This window comes from Apodemus sylvaticus, chromosome 12 (assembly GCF_947179515.1).
Source record: "Apodemus sylvaticus chromosome 12, mApoSyl1.1, whole genome shotgun sequence".
Classification (NCBI taxonomy): Eukaryota; Metazoa; Chordata; class Mammalia; order Rodentia; family Muridae; genus Apodemus; species Apodemus sylvaticus.
Window position 1 is genome coordinate 69,678,565 of NC_067483.1, and position 17,369 is coordinate 69,695,933.

Consider the following 17,369-nt stretch of genomic DNA (forward strand, 5'->3'; position numbering starts at 1 on the left):
TGCCTATCTCAGGGGGGGATTAATAATCTCTCTCAATCTCTCTCAATCTCTCTCTCTTTCTCTCTCTCTCTCTCTCTCTCTCTCTCTCTCTCTCTCTCTCTCTCTCATACACACACACACACACACACACCCACACACACACACACACACACACCATGCATGTACACCCATGGGCACACACGCACACATTCCACTTCTATGTTTCCTTCTTACTACCTATCTCATTTAACATCTATAAAAACATGGGTAGCACCAGGCAGTGGTGACGCATGCCTTTAATCCCAGCACTTGGCAGGCAGAGGCAGGCAGATTTCTGAGTTTGAGGTCACTCTGGTCTACAGAGTGAGTTTTAGGACAGCCAGGGCTACACAGAGAAACCCTGTCTCGGAAAACAAAAAACAAAAAAACATAAAAACAAAAGGCAAAACAAAACAAAACAAAACCTGTGTAGCTGCTCCTCTTGTTATCTTATTTCAGATTAGATACTCGGGAACAAGGTGCTTCTGCTTACACGGTGACTTTACATTTTCATAACCGAAGACTGATCCAAATATGTTGTTGCTTTAAAGGAAAGGGAAAGTAGGGAGTGGGATTATGATAACAGATTGGGGAAAAAAAAATCATTAAATGAGTTCATTAGGTAGCCAATGAGTTCTAATAAGGAGGAGTAAATCCACTGTTACTATGACTTTGAGACGGTAACTCTCCCAAACATGCAGATGGAGTTGTCCAGGTGGCAAAGGTTCAACAACATCCATCCTCTGGTGTGCCCCTGGCATGGCTGAGCCCCTGGCATGGCTGAGCCCCTGGCATGGCTGAGGGCTCTTCTTTGAGCAGCACCTCCGAGTTTAGGGCAGAAGGTGAAGTGAAACTGGGTGAAACTGGGCCCATCCCCACTCCAGGCCTGGTGATCAGATGAGGAGCCAGCTCTGTGCTCATATCCAGGCCTAGGCCATTAAGCAGAGTTTGCTATCTGGCCACAGCAGGCAGACAGGTGGGCACGGGATCCCAGGAGTCCGATCAAAGTGAAACTCCATAGAGTTTTCTGAAACCCCTGAGCTCTTTTATCCTAGCTGGGTTCCAGTTAGGCAGGGAATGCCCGAGTGATGGGAGCAGTGACCCGAGGGGCCAAACAGCAACAAACAAACAGCCAAAAATGCGGAAAAGGCCAGTCCGAGTCATGAATTAGAAAATCCACAATTCTACTACCTCCTTATCTCAATTACATACATTAATAAATCCATTCTTCCAGTCTCTTTAAGTTGAGTTTTCTGAAATTTACAGCTGAAAGAATCTGAACTGATACAAATATAGGTACCAGGAAATCAACTAAGGGTCAGGATAAAGGGGGTTAAAAGGAGAAGACAGCCACAAGCTTCCTCAGCTGGGGACCTGACAATCACTCTAACCTAGTTCTAAAATAACTGAATTCAGCCCTGGCTATATTTCCCTCAAGCTGTGTACCACAGCAACAGGAGAATGGGAACCTTGGTCCCAAAACTTGAGGACTGGTTAGTGTGAATGAAGGATTTTCTTTTTTGTTGTTGTTGTTTTGGTTTTTTTGTTTGTTTCGTTCTTTTGAGACATGAAGGAGATTCTAAGAAAGATGCTAATTAAACTTTCAAAAAGTAAAAGGAGGAGGAATCCTGTTTGGAAAGGAAGGATCTGGGCTGCTTGGAGCCTATAGTACAAAAGACTGATAAGCCAGTTACCTGAATATTCACAGCACAAGTTGGGAAGTCACGACCCAATCTAAAGTCGGAGCGGTAGTGAGCACATTGCTATAAAATGCATAAACCATAGACTTTGGCTCTGAGGTACATGGGTGGCCCACGCAAGCAGCTGCTCTCCTCCTGCCTCAGGAGGATGACCTCACAGTTACACAGATGTAGGTGAGTACAGCCTGGGGCCTGGGAGCACATCAGGTGCTTTTCTGTCCTAACACCGACCGGGGAGGCTATGTGAAATATTAGTCATTTAAATGTCAATCATTCCTCTTTTCCCTTAACATATTAAAGTCTAGAAAACCCTCTCCCTGTTCCTCTTTAGCAACTTACATCTTAAAACAAACGAGGCTCCACCACGCCTCTCCATGCCTCCACATTGCTGGCTCGGCTCTCTTTGATTCAGATTAACAACCTCAGGCAACAACCTCAGGCTTTCAAGTGGTATTCAAAGACCTCAGCTGCCTGCCCACTCACTACCTTCAGTCCTCACCTCACTGCTGCTTCTCCTTAACCCTGGGACTTACTTTCTCCCACCTCAGTGAAGCCTCCAGCGCCCTAGCAAATTGATTGCTTTTCAACGTTCTATTAGCATCATCTTTTTCTCTTTGCACAAATTCAGATGCACCCTCTTCTCTCCTTTGTCATTCGGTGAGCCCAAACAACTGAGTGCATTCTCAAGTCTGGCCATCAGGTTGTTGTTTCAATATAAAATGTCCCTTGGGGCTTCCAGGGTCAAGGCCCGGTTGGTTGCCAGCTGGTAAGTTTTGGGGAAACTACTGGACCATGAGAGTTCTGACTTTGTTGCTAGATCAATGTAGAGCCATGGGTACATAATTGGATGACGTTAGCAGGTCACTGTGTGCCCTGATTCTCTTGGAAAGGTGCATCTTCTGTCTGCCTCTTCCTTGGTCTCAGCTTCATGGCCGCTGCAAAGTGAGCAACTTGCTTCGCTGGGTTTTCTTCCACCCCAACGTCCCTGCTCAGGACAGTGAAAAAGAATGAAGCCAGTGATGCATGGACGGGAACCATGAGTCAAAGTCACACCCACTTCCGTAAGTTGTTTCTTTCAAGCATCTTGTCAAACTGACATGAGTCTTCATCTTGAGAGTGGGACAGCCATCTTTCTGATTTCTTGGGGCTGTCAGGGCCCCCACTACATAAGGCTTTCATTGTAATGGCTGCTAAGATTCAGAGGTTGTTTGCTGCTTGGTTAATGTCTCCTAGTTTATACACAATCCAAACCACTCCTACCAAGCAGTGCCTCGTCACACTTCTCTCTGCAAAACTGCAGTGTGAATTTTCTCTTGCCTTTCCATGGTGACTCTTGGAAAAATCTCAAGCCATGACAATTTAGTTTTATGTATCTTCAGCTTGATGACAGCTTTGGATTACAGACTAGAAAAGCAGTCTTTAAGACCAATAGGACCGCTGATATCACTAGGTCTCGGATGATGCCTTACCTCCTGACGATCCAGTCCCCCACCACCACCAGATCTGCTTCCTGAGATCTCCCATTTTGGGGATCATCCACAGCCACTGACTGTTATCCTTGGAATGTTCTCTGACTCTGTCTTCTATTCTGCTCCTCTCCAGGTTGTCCAGTTTTTCTTATCACATTTGATCCTCGTTTCAGTTTTCTTATATGTTCTAGTTCTTTCTCCATCATTCTTTGGACCCTGTATTTCTTCTTATGGTTTCACCCTTTGGGGTTAATCTCATCTCTGCCATTACTTTGATAACTATGTGACTCCAAAACTCCAAGCCATAATGATGTCTCCGATAGGCACACACCCACTCTAACATGCTCCTTTTCCTGCCTTCCCTTGTCAGTGGATTCTCCTTAGCTGTAAGCCTGGAAGGGCACTGAACCCCTTCAATAACTATTCATAATTATTCCTAAAAATGGTTTGAATCTCTTCTTTCTTCTATATGCTCCCTGATACCAATATTTGCATTTTTAACATAAGTTACTCAAAAGCACCATTCATTCCTGGATCTGTACTTGTGTTCTTCCAAACCATTCTGTAGACTTTCCTGATAGAAAAATCAGTTAATATCCCTTCCCTATTGGAAATCTATCAGTGGCTCTCCTGTGACTTTAAAGAAGGTCTCTGTCTCTTCTGAACTCCAGAGACATCAAACATCAAGTTTCCCACTAGATGTGCTCACTATAACTTCTCAAGTTGTGAATCTAGACTCACATTCAACAGACCTGCCAGTGATTTGAGTCTGAATCAAAACCTAACCTTTCCTGTCCTTTTCCTGTGGCCAAATCAGAAGTCTGAGAGCAATGGAGTCCTCAGCCCTCTCGCTGACATCCAGTTCATCTCCAGAGCTTTTGAAATTCTTCCCATTTAATCAAATTCGTGAATTTATCAGAATTTCCACTAACTTGGAAATATCCATAATTTCTTATCCAAAATGTCTTAGTCTCTTCTTTCCATCTTGCCTCCTGTTCAAAGCCTCCTCCTATTCCATAAGCATCAGGATGCTTCTAAAATGTTCATGAGGATTGTGCTTAAAAACTCAGTGTTTGCTCTCAGCCAACCAAAAAAGCGTTGCTGGAACTCTGATCCTCATAACTGGCAGGCAAAATGTCGTAAGAAAAACTTGAGTGGTAAATAAGACCCTGAGGAAGGAATGCAATCAGACACAGGACAGAGGGAGAACTGACATTTCAGCATAGCTCATGTGAGCAAACGTATCTAGAATCAGTACAGGACACCGGAGCTTGCTAACCAATATCCCCAGCTGTACCATCAGCACATCTTAACTGGCCTACATATCGCCACAGGTTTTGGCACATTTAGACTTTAAATACATGTTCAACAAGTAGAGAGATGGCTGAAGCTTCCATTTAAATGGTGAAAAGCCCAACTTTATACAAATTGCATAAATATAATTTTAGGCGGCACATGTTGGCATTGCTTTATGGGACTGCTAAAATGTCAAGGCAGATCAAAACGAGTGGGGTAGCATCCTGTTATTTCTGTTGCATGGAGGTGTCCCTTCCCCCACACCAGTGAGCCGGCTGGCAACCCCCACTCTTCCACTGTTGTTATCTCCGGCCCTTGTTCCTTGGAACAATAAGGCACTTTCACCTTGACTACCAAGAAGGCCTCAAGGCAGTCTCACCTGGAAGCCAGCAGAGACCCTGCCAGACTGGAAGCAGGCGACCCGCTGAGAATTGGAGCCAAGGAGTTCTCGGCCGGCCCTTTGATGTGACCACCTTCTGGGGGTCAGGGTTGTTCCCTAAAGACTATATATCTTGACATAATAATATTAAAGTCAGTCTTGACCGGCACTGTCGCCTTGACTCAGTTTCTCTTTCGCCCCCTCCCCATCACCCCCAGAATTCTCTTTCAGGTATTCCGGTTCGCAGGTGGCTGCGGGCGGCTACATGGAGGTTACCAAATTTGCCTCATACCTCGGAGCCTTGAGATGACTGCAGAGTAGATGTAGCACTTGAGAGACACTGTGGCATCTTTCATCTTTATCATATATGCAGCAGCAGTGAGACAGCTGGGAGCTAAGGTCCCAGGCTCTACACCCTTTCGTAGGCAAGCTATTTGCATATAAATGCAAGTAACATGCCCAGATTCAGAAATAAACAACTTTTAGTTGTGGTGGTATATCTCTGCTAAGCAGAAAAACCATAAAAGATCCTCTTAAATACATGGTCATGTGTTATAAATGGCAGGATTTGATTCTGGAAAATAAGTTATTGAGATTGTGAAAGCTAATATTTGCAAGTGGAGAGACTCTTAAATGGCAGGAAAAATCTTACCTACAACAAGAGATTTACCACTTTCATTTAGTCTATCTGCTGTGCCTAGTAGCTTGTTTCACTATATAAATGGGCTGTGCTGGATGACAGGATCCAGGAGAATGCTGGGTCTTGCATGACATTGTCTACACGCTGTTTTTCTAAAGCTAACATTTACTTTGACTTTCAAGACTTAAGTGACCCTAGGAGTTTGGAGTTCTATTTTCCAACATGCACCCAATTCTGATATTTTGGGTTATAAAACTTCCATTATGTGTGGGATTCAATGTTCTTGGCAAAAATGAAGTCAACAGAAGCACAGCTATGACTTCAGCATTTAGAGATTCTCTGAGAACAATTCCAAGCTTTGAACAATTCAGATCAAATTTAAAGCAGGCTTCCAGGTCACTATACTATTCCATTTCCTGACTGTGTCTACTGACCATGAGGGAATGTTTATAGGTAAACCCCTGCCACACCAAGCCACAATCTAGACGTTGTGGGCATTGGAATAATTTGTTGTAACTTCTTATTTTCCAAATACTTCCTTATCCCCATCTTATAACATCTATAATTTTCTCAAATTTTATACATGTTTATATATAAGTTCCAAGTAGCACATGCTTTCTGGTAGCAAAGATGGTACTCTTTCTAGGGTGTGCATGCAGCTGGCACTTGGCTGAGGAAGCGTCTTAATGCATATTGTTTCTGACATTCACAATCACCTGGTAGGGCCCAGTTGGGCTGGATCTCACTATGTAGGCCAGGCTGGCCTTTAGCTCTTGGCAATCCTCTGTCTCATGCTCCTACACGCCTCCCTCTCTCTCCACAGAGGCATTCTGCTCTTCCCATGACACATTTGAGCAACTTGGGATCATTTTGGATAAAGTTCTGTGGGCACAGAGGGGCACAATTAAAGTAGAACCCAGAAACACCAAAACTTGTGTTTTCCTAAACAGTAGGGGCAAATAACTGACCCACCCCAATCTCCTTCTCAACCTGTGCAGCTGAAAGGACAAGTCTATTCCTTTCACAGCACAAATGAGAACACGGTTTCTTTCTAAATGCCTCTGTGCTCATTTGATTGTGTTTTTGTAAAAAGTAGAAAGACCATCTAATAGTAAAAGATTCAACTTCTGCAGCCATATTTTTAAAAACCAGTGTTTTGCTCTGAGAATTTTTTTTATATTCTTTTAAAAAAACACAAATAATTAGAATTGGGTAAGCTTACAAATAACTATATCAAAGTCAGACAATCAGTGTTCACCCACCTTTTTGAAGCATCGGGTACATGTACTGAGATTGTTATATATGAGAAAGAGAAAGGCTTATGTCTCAGAATGACAAATCAGAAGAGGGTAGAGGGGGAGATTGTTAATGATTTTAATGATTTTAAAGGCCCATTAAAATTAGAGAAACATCCAAGCGCCCACCAGGTGAAGGGTTTATGGTTACAGCACTGTAGGGTTTACTAGTTCATACCTTTCAACCACAGCGAGTTATTAGCAGTGAAGGGTAACCCTTCACAGAGGGTTTATTTCAGTGCTAGAGTGTTAATATCAAGACAACCTAAGTTTTAAAAAAAAATTAGTAGCAGGCGCTAGTTGAGTTAATCAGTTAAAGACAAACTGTGCCCTTGGGAAGCTGAATAAAAAAGCGACAGTAAAGCTTACAGAACTTAGCTCGTACAATTTGCCTTGAAGGCGGAAGATTGGTTCCCTGAAATAGCAAAGAATTATATGCTTTAGTTCAAAAAAAAAAGAAAGGTTTTAAAATAAAGTCTGTTATTACATCTTCTCCTTTCAAAACAATGGGAAAAAAAATGGTCTAGAGCAGAGGTTTCAATTTGTTCAATAATTGTACCTCTGCGTTTAAAAAAAAAAAGCTTTAAAAAAGATCATCATTGTTTTGACTTGAAAAGAAATAACAATGCAAATATTCATTATCACATAAAACACAGAAGAGACGGCAAACTGTCGGAGTTAATGCAATCTCTGCAGAGCGCTGTTAGTCGGGAGACAGCTCGTCAGCCCCAAAGCTTAAAAATTCTCAAGTGAGCAGATCGCCTTAGCAATGGACATGGTCGATAGCCAAGAGAAAGTTGGCATGGCAGAGATGAAACCCAACACGGCCGGCCTTCTTTCTGAGTTGTCCTTTCACTGCCACCAAGCTGTGCAAACGTGTGAACTAGCCAGCGGCACCCGGAAAGCCCATGCAGCTACTCACCGTATGGTTAACCTTGAACCACCTCGGGGGTTCAAGGTTAAATTAAGCTCGGTGGTGGTAACGGAAGCAAGCAAAGGAGGATGCAAAGGGTCTAATGCAGAATGCACAGCAAGGGGCGGGAATTTACGTAAGGTGAGGTGGGAGGGTTAACTGCAAAAATAGCCAAGATGAAATGCAAAATTCACTCCAAAAACTTGAAAAGCAAAAACAAAATGATAAGCTGCACCTTAAGCAAAACCTACACATGATTAATTTGCATTTGTTTTTTTTTTTTTTTAAGAGCTGTCAGTCAAGCAGTTTAGTTCCAATGCTTTGGGGCATGCATGCACTGGGTTGCTTACATGGTTCCTACCTGATTTCCAATTGTGCTTTTCTTGTGAACCTGACTGCTCCTCTGCTGAGCACTGAGAAAAGCAAAGGAAAGCAACACTGAAGAAACGCAGACTTTTTTTTTTCTGAACAAGTAATGGATACTAAAATACATTACACATTAAATCAAACAATCAAACAAACAAACAAACAAACTCAAGGCAGAAGTAATGGCATCAAGCCAGCTCCAAATAATTCTGGAAGATAAAACAACCCAGTGGGATTTCTTTCATCAATTAGCAACCAGAAACAAAAACTCTAATTATTCCATGTGGGGAAACAAAAAAGGACATTAATAACAATGGGTTGGTTGATGTGGCAGTGGGTAGGGAGGCTTCCCACAGTACACACAATTAAGGAGACTGAGCACCAAGTGATGCTTGTGGAGTGTACACTGCTTTCTATGCACTAGTGATTTTCATTCACACAGCATGTTCATTGCCCTCTACTTCCATCAGCACTGTTCTATTCAAAGGCCAAAGCCAAGGACCTTGCCATAGGTTTCAAGGCCTTGCTCCACTCTCTGCCATTTTGATATAGATCCTCTTCCCTCCAACTCGTTCACTGGTGCGATCCAGCCACCAAGGCCTCAGACTGAGCCACTTGGTGTAGCCCTGCACAACAAACAGGCTTCGTGCTGGCATACTGCTCTAAAGATATTAAGTACACATGGCTCCGGCTGCATGTGCAGCAGAGGCCGGCCTTGTCAGGCATCAGTGGGAGGAGAGGTCCTTGGTCATATGAAGGTTCTTCAGATGCTCCTGTGTAGGAGAATCGAGGGCAGGGAGGCAGGAGTGGGTGGGTGGTGGAGGAACACCCTCATAGAAGCAGAGGGAGGGTGGACAGGATAGGAGATTTCCTGGAAGGGGGGAACCAGGTTAGGGGATTACACTTGAAATGTAAATAAAATAAATAAATAAATAAATAAATAAAAAATTTTAGTATAAAAAACATATTTCTCCTATACTTATGCAAGGTCCCTAACGTCTCTTCAAGTGCTAGCCCAAATTTATCTTTACAGTAGGGCCTAAGTTGGTCACTATATAAAAGTGGGTCCCTGCTTTCCTCCAGAGACCCCTCTGTCCCCGCACTATCTTTCTCACTACAATATTTCACCTTCTAACCTGCTAAAGTTTGGTTTGTGTCTGTTTCTCCACACATACCCTTCCACATTAAACTGGAAGACACGATACTCTGTTTGGCTACTGCTCTATCCCCAGGGCTTACAGAGGACCTGCAACAAACATGTTGGCAGGTTATTGATTGAATGAAATGTTTCTCGAGGCTGGTGTTTTGTTTCCCCACTTCACAGTGAGCATGAAAGGAGGGTTGAAAGTCTGGTGTCACTCCTAGCAACTTAGCTCCAGAGCCTACACTGTTAAGTATGATGATATTCTAGCTCTTAGAAGAATGAAGGCTTTGGCTTGGTGGATCCGTTAGATCTATCACAAGAAAGCATAGCCCCTCTCAGGTATTCTGGCAGGACTAGCAATTGCCTAACCTCTGTCAGTTCATCTAAAGTTTATGTTCAGAGAACAGCGGAATGACCTGAAATAAAGAAAAGATAGATTAAAGCCACAAGTTGTCTGCTTAAAGTGATTGCATATTATGGTTCAGGAGCAAGATAGAAATCAAAAACCCACTTGGAACAGTTGTTCAAAACAGCAGATTTTCACAATCTCCCCTAATATATTTAAGCTGCCGGCCTCCGCTCAAACTCATAAAAACCTCACACTGCCCTCGGCTGAGGCTAGGCAGAATGGGCGGTGAAAGGGAACACTGTTTCTGGTTGCTGGAGATATTTTGTGTGTGCTTTTGCTTTTGACCTCTCATGTACTAACTTTAGTTTCTTTCTTGCCTTTGGCCTAGTTTTATCATTCTTAGCTAAATGACCAATTCCCCTCATTTCTTTGCAGTCATTTCTTTAAGGAATCTGAGCCCAAAGTTCTCAGTGTTTTATAAGCACCATGGAAAAGCCAGCTTGTGTGTGTGGCCAGGATCCCATGTGCCCACACTGCCCTCTGGCTGCCCACCAAACCTGGCACACTGGATGTCTCAAATACTACTCTCCTTGAGCTTGAGTCTCTCTCTTACATTGTCTTTCCAAAGTCACCTTTGCAGGGGCCTCCTGGGTTCACCCATCTTCTAGGAATAAACAGGAAAATGTCTACTGCAATGTGAATGTGCCTTGGCTGTGGCCGGCTTCCAATACCATCACTTAGAAGCTACAACAGACCCAGAAGTGAGCATTTTAAAATAGATTCCTGTGGACATTATGATAAGTATAGATTCCCTTAAAATAACACAGGGAAAAGGAAGGAAGCAGAATTTAGGACAGAGCCCATTAGAAGCCATCTAAACAAAAGAAGCCATGACCTCACTTCTTCTGTCATGTCTTCCTCCATGAACAACACAGAGACAGAAATTCAGAAGAGTATGCTAAGGATTCATCAACTAAGTCCTGTACATGGGACTTGCTTGCAACATCTAACCTTAGGCAGAGGGTGACCCCATTGGCCCACAATTTCTCAGTGGCAAAGTGTGAAGGTCTGAATTATCAGGAGCGTGGGTGACTTGGACAGAGAAGGAAGGCAGACTGGATGAGTTGTCTCTTGGACTCGAGGTCTTGTCTGTCTGGGTAATTAGTTTTGGTTTCTGATTGGGGTTATCTCAGTGTTAGAGATTGAATCTAAGACCTACAAGGTAGGCAAGGATGCTTCTGCTGATATACACACACAGCCTTCTTGGGCTCCTTCTAGATCCAAATGCCCTGAGTCACAGCATTTCTCTCAAAGCTTATTAGCAATGTTAAAGGGTCTTTCTGCTAACAGCGTTCCTGTAGGGAACAATGCTTGTTTACTATCTACCACTTACACAGAGGAAAAACAGATTTATTTATGAGTCAATCTAAAGTACTAGGGTTAGAGTAAATACTAACTACCATTACTTTGTACCTAGTGAATATCTTTTTTTTTTAAAGCAACTTCCCCATAAATTCAAACATACAGCTGGTAATTATGTACTTAGGTTCACACAGTTGTTCCATAAGTAATAAAGAAGCAAGCTATTTAATTAAAATACACTCATTATCATAAAAATCTTGGTAACTGAGTTGCTGAATTTTTTTAAGAATGTGTTCATAATAGAACATGTGAAGAATTAAGTTAATTTGAATCTTTAGTTACATTCTTAGATACGGATATATACTAGGTTATCTCACCTAGCGTATAAAATATGTTCCTACACAGTGTTTTAATTTGACACAAATCAAACAGTTTTAGTGAAACAACCTTGAGGAAGTAGAAATGAATAATGTATGGTCTTTTTAACCAAAAGTATGAGTTCATGTGAAGAAGGTGTGTGTGCGTGTGCATGTGCGTGTGCGCGTGTGTGTGTGTGTGTGTGTGTGTGTAATATATAATATACATATATATACATACATACACATATAATATAAAATATAACAAATAAAGGATAAGTTTTATTAAAACAAGAGAACATATTAGGAAAAAGAGTCCTATTTTCAGATTTAGAATAAAATTGCCTCAGCTCCTATTATGTTTGTGAATATTTCTTTTACTATGCAAAGTTTTGCCAGATACCACAGCATAAAACCGTATTCAGTCTATTACACTTACACTTAAGACATAATGGTTTTTAAAGTAAATAACAGGAAATTGAAATTTTTATAAAATGTAAGAGCCCATTAGAAGCCATCTAAACAAAAGAAGCCATGACCTCACTTCTTCTGTCACGTCTTCTTCCATGAACAACACAGAGACAGAAAATCAGAAGAGTGTGCTAAGGATTCATCAACTAAGTCCTATACATGGGACTTGCTTGCAACATCCAAAGACCAGGAATACTATTTCAGTCTGCTGTCCTGAGACTTTTATAAGAAATTTAAAATGTGAATTTTCTATGAGGAGGGTGTTAAGCAAAGCCAGGGTGTGAGGAGGGGAGAATTCAGGGAAGCTGCATGTGAAACATTGATGGTGAATTCATGAATTTAGTTTGTAAATGACCTTAAAACCCTTTTAGACCAATGAGTTTACACTGAGGCCAGTTACAGAGTATTTGGCCATCAAAGAACAGCAGATAACATTTAGTTATCTAAGCCAGAAAATAGTTTGGCCGAAGAATTGCTTTTATAAAAATTACTTCCCCAAAATGGCCAGTATTGATTCTAAAGCCAGAGAGAGAGGAGCCAACACAGACCAGCCCCTTCAAATGTTGGATTTCTCCCCAGCATTTATAATCAAATGAAGTTCCCTTTATGGATCCTGTCTTCTGAGAAGTGTCCGGTTATCTCTCCTTGCCATGAGCCCTAAAGCCTTCAGCTTGTGCCCATACTGCATAACCAGGCTGGTATTACAGGTCTTTATTGCTTCTCCAACAATGCCTGTACTTTGATAGCAGATGGTGTTCTGTATGCAATTTATTTCTTCTACCATTGTTCCATTGATAATACCAAACACAAAGTTGAAGGCAGCTTCTTAAGAACACATTGTTGATATGTTTGTTTGTTTGGGCAAAGGATGTGACTGCCCTGTGCCACTATGCATGCCTGGCAGTCAGAGGGTAATCTGTAGGAGTTACTTCTCTCCTTTCACCAGGTGGTACTGGGGATTGAGCTCAGGTTGTCAGGCTTGGCAGTAGCATTGAGCCGTCTTGTCAGCTGCTTAAGAAACATTTTTGAGATTTTATTTTGATTTCATGCTTATGTACAGTCAAACTATCAATGTGTAGCTGCAAAAGAAATTTAAATACTCTGAAGAAACATAGTATAGGCATGTAGTAAAGTGATATTGATTTGGAGCTTACAAAATGCTCAAACTTGCTGGAATATAAAGTTGGGGATTAGATTTGAGAGGGCTGATGGCCATGTAGTGAGCTGAGGTTATAAGCAGAAGACAGAGATAGAGGACTTTGGAGTCATGCTGATTAATTCAAACTTTGTCCTGAAAGCAATGGAGAATCCCCCAAAGAGTGAAAAGGACCAGGACAGGAGGCAGGGAAAGTTGTGTAGCAACCCAGCTGGGAGAAGAAAAGCTTTGGCAAAGCAGCGATGGCTGAAGAAAGGAGTCAAACTCAGAAACATAACATGGAAACAAAACCAAATAGAGTTGACAAGGATGAAGAGAGGAGAGGTAGATAGAGAATAAGAAGCACAGAAGGATGTCCGATTTCTAGTTTATGCAACCGAGAGAACATCCCCAGAGAGAGGAGACAAGGTAAGAACTGGAGGTTAGGACATGGTAATGACTTCAGGGGATGCTGGGTTGTGGCTTCTCTTGGACACATAAGCAGAACATGCAGGAAGAGGCTGAACATCACAAGTAGTTCAGGAAAAAGATGCCAGAACAAAGGTCTGGATTCAGAGTCTTCCAACAGAGTTGGTAAGCGAGCCTTGGGGCCAGGGAGTTTGGCCAGACGTAATAAAATGACTAACAAAGGAAGAAGTATAGGAAAGAAAGACAGTGAAGGATGTCGCTCCTAAAGATGGCTGAAGAGGAAAGGCTGGAGTAGAAAGATGAAAACAAGAACAGGGTGTGTGGAATAACATAGAAGCAAAGAGCCAGACCTCAAAGGAGTACTCAAGGGTATCAGCTGACCGATGTGGGGCTGTCCACTGTTAAACTATTCGTACTGGACAAAAGCAGTTATGATACAGTGCTGCAGCAAAGACCAGACAGTAGGGGATTAAAAAGTGAAAGATCAAAGAGGGAGAAGAGAAGAACATATATAGACTCCAAGTCAGCTTAAAGGAGATCAGAGCAGCAGGGAAATGGAGAAGTCACCAGAAGCATGGACATCCCTCTAGCCACAGCCCACTTCTTTTGAGAAAAGAGATATGGAAATAGAAGAAACTTCAGCAACACATAGACTAATAGGAGGATCAGAAGCAGCCGAGAGCCTTTCTCTACAGTCTAGTGGTAGGCCTTGGGCTCATTCTGGAGTAATGGAAAGACCTCATTTCCGGTTCTTTCCTGTAGCCGCCACTATAGTCAAGCCATCAGCAAAGTAGAACTCATGGATGAAGGACACCATGGCAGCAGCTGAATCCAGTGACTGAAAATCTGGACTATGCAATATAGGAGCTGCTGGACAAGGGTGGCAATTAAAGTAAAACTTCACTTTTTTTTTTCATTAGCTAGTTCACTAGCCTTTCAACTGCTTGGCAGCCACGTGTACTAGTGGATAGTATACTGATCAGCACACTCTAAGTGTGCCTGTCTTTTCTAAGCCTGTTGTGCACACTGCTGTGGGGTGAAGAAGCTCTGTCAGAGTGTTCTTTTGGGTGACCCCCAAAAGATAAGACCATTCCTCAGGCCCAGGAGTGCAACTTACCATTTGAGTCAGGTTCCATCCAGTCAGATTGAATAAAAAAAAAAAGAGTGAAGAGCTTCTAAAAGACCTTCAGGGAGTTTCTGGGTAAATGTTATGTTGAACATCTTACAGGATTGTGTTAGAAGAGGGGGACTATGAAAGGACTTATTCCTAAGATTCACATGAAGAATGAAGAAAATTCTTAAAATTGACAGTTGATGTTCAGTGCTGAGACCCCAACTGATCCATCCACAATATGCCTAAGACTCAGGGAAAATCTCAAAAATGCAACAACGTCAAGGGGTGTGCATGTGTGTACAAGCATGTGTGCATGCTGTATGTGTATGTGTATGTGTATTTGCATGAGAGTGTGGGGGCTGGGTATCTGTGTGTGCGGACATTCTTGAGTGTGTGTGTGTGTGTGTGTGTGTGTGTGTGTGTGGATGAGAGCCAAGGGACCCAACCAGGACACCCACTGCCAGATAGTGTTCTCTGCCAGATAGTGTTCTCTTTTTCTTTCTTTCTTTCTTTCTTTCTTTCTTTCTTTCTTTCTTTCTTTCTTTCTTTCTTTCTTTCTTTCTTTCTTTCTTTCTTTCTTTCTTTCTTTCTTTCTTTCTTTCTTTCTTTCTTTCTTCCTTTCTTCCTTTCTTCCTTTCTTCCTTTCTTCCTTTCTTCCTTTCTTCCTTTCTTCCTTTCTTCCTTTCTTCCTTTCTTCCTTTCTTCCTTTCTTCCTTTCTTCCTTTCTTCCTTTCTTCCTTCCTTCCTTCCTTCCTTCCTTCCTTCCTTCCTTCCTTTCTTTCTTTCTTTCTTTCTAAAGGACAATATTTAATTGGGGCTGACTTACAAGTTCTGAGATTCAATTCATTATCATATGACGAGAAGCCCAGCAGCATCCAGGAAGGCATGGTGCTGAAGGAGCTGAGAGTTCTATATCGTGATCCAAAGGCAGATAGGAAAAGACTGGCAAAGCCCACCCCTGCAGTGATACGCTTCTTCCAACAAGGGCACACCTATTTAAACAAGGACACACCTCCTTCCTGTGGGCCAAGCATTCAAACACAATCCACTACCAGTCTCTTGGGAGCCTCTATGAACCCGTGTTAGTTGATTCCTTGGATTTTCTTGTGGTATCCTTGACCCCTCTTGTCTCCTACAATCCTTTCCTACCCATCTTTTACAGGATTCTCCAAGGTCCTCCTAATGTTTGGCTGTGGGTCTCTGCATCTGTTTCTATCAGTTGCTGAGTGAAGCATCTCTGATGACAGTGGCTAGGCTCTTGTCTACATGTATAGCAGAACAGCATTAACTGTGTCGAGGCTGAGCTCCCTTTCATAGCATGGATGTCAAGCTAGGCCAGTCTTTGGTTGGCTCCTCCTTCAATTTCGACTCCATCTTTACCCCTGCCCATCTTGTAGGCAGGACAAATTACAGGCCAAAGATTCTGTGGCTGGGTTGGTGTCTCAGTCGCTCCATTGGAAGTCTTGCCCAGTTACAGGAAATGACTGGTTTAAGTTTCATATCCCCCATTGCTAGAAGTTTTTAGTCCTTAGAGATTCAGGGGAGTTTCCATTGCCCTAGGTTTCTAGCTTGTCCCCAAGATGGCCCTTCCCGTATTCTAGTTGTCTCTCCCAGTACTCCCTCCCTCCCTCCTCTCCACACCTCATCCCTTCTGTTCCCCTCCCACCTCTTCCCTTGTCCAGTTCCCATCCACCTACCCACAATGTCTATTCTATTTCCATTTCTTAGTGGTAATTTATATATTTTTTGATGTAAGTTTTCATTTGTTTGTTTTTTTGGTCAGAGATGTGATTTACAGATGTTTTATCTCAATCTCTGATCTGCCCTTTCACTTTCTTTTTTCTTTTCTACATAACAGGAAAGCTGTACCCACAGCATCTCACAGTATGGCTGCCTGACTATAACATGCAGGGGGACACTGCCAGCTGACATGCTGATTATCAGAATGGCAACAAACTCACAGGGCCCCAACCTTACATGGTGGCTGAAAGAAGGAAAGCTGTTTTTCCCAGGAAAAATCTCCCTGAAAGGTGATGTAATCTCAACTGGCCAGTCCTGAATGCATGCACATCTGAGTAACATTATATGTACTCTGTAAGAGTGTGGGTGTGTGTATTAGACAATTGAAGAGGTCATGAGTTTGAGAGGGAGTTGGGGAGCACACACAGGACAAGTTGGAGAGGAGAAAAGGAGGGATGGAAATGATATGCAATGCTCATACAGAATTCTCAATAGTATAAACAAGTTTAAAGTCTAAAACAGGTTTCAGAATAAAAACCCACTTATCTTTAAAATGATGATGCTTAGAACATTGGACTTTATAACTCACTTGAATGGATGATTTTTTTATTTTGGGAGGATTATAATATAATTACATCATTTCCCCCTTCCCTTTCCTTTCTCCAAACCATCCATATCCCCTCCCTATCTCTTGCAAATTGATGACCTCTTTTTAATTAATTGTTGTCACATACAAATATGTATACATATACATATACACACATATACACATATACATATACATGTTTCTAAATGCATAAATACAACCTGCTCAGTGTGCATAATGGTATTTGTATGTATATTTTCAGGGCTGATCATTTGGCATTGAGTAACCAATTGGTGTGCTCTCCCTAAGAGAAGGCTCTTTCTCCCACTCTCTGCATTCTTTATGCTAAAGTAGAAGAGTGATACTTTCAATGTCTTCTCAATTTGCCCAAACTTAAGAGTTCTACCTGATAACTATCCCAGTCAGGGACCAAACATTCAAACATTTTATCCCTAAACTTGGATATGAGTCAAAAATAAAACAAAGCAACCTCCCCCCAAAAAATAAAACAAAACAAAACAAAACCCCCTCTATTTGACACTGGTAGCCAAGCTCTGGCTGCACGGAAAGGGGACGCTCTGGTGTAGAGTAGAGACAAGGAATCTCA

At 42.2% G+C, this 17,369-nt stretch overlaps 1 protein-coding gene across 4 annotated transcripts in view; it reads right to left on the reverse strand.

The window, feature by feature from the left end:
* Dnm3 (dynamin 3) overlaps window positions 1-17,369 on the reverse strand; it is a 485,510-nt gene that overhangs the window by 269,983 nt on the left and 198,158 nt on the right. For 2 of the 4 annotated variants that reach the window (XM_052200636.1, XM_052200634.1), the window contains exons 13-14: window positions 8,072-8,123; window positions 7,183-7,212 (exon numbers count right to left, since the gene is read on the reverse strand). In XM_052200636.1, coding sequence (XP_052056596.1) covers window positions 7,183-7,212; window positions 8,072-8,123 — 82 coding nt within the window. The remainder of the gene's footprint in view (window positions 1-7,182; window positions 7,213-8,071; window positions 8,124-17,369) is intronic. The other 2 variants (XM_052200637.1, XM_052200635.1) reach the window with 1 other exon arrangement.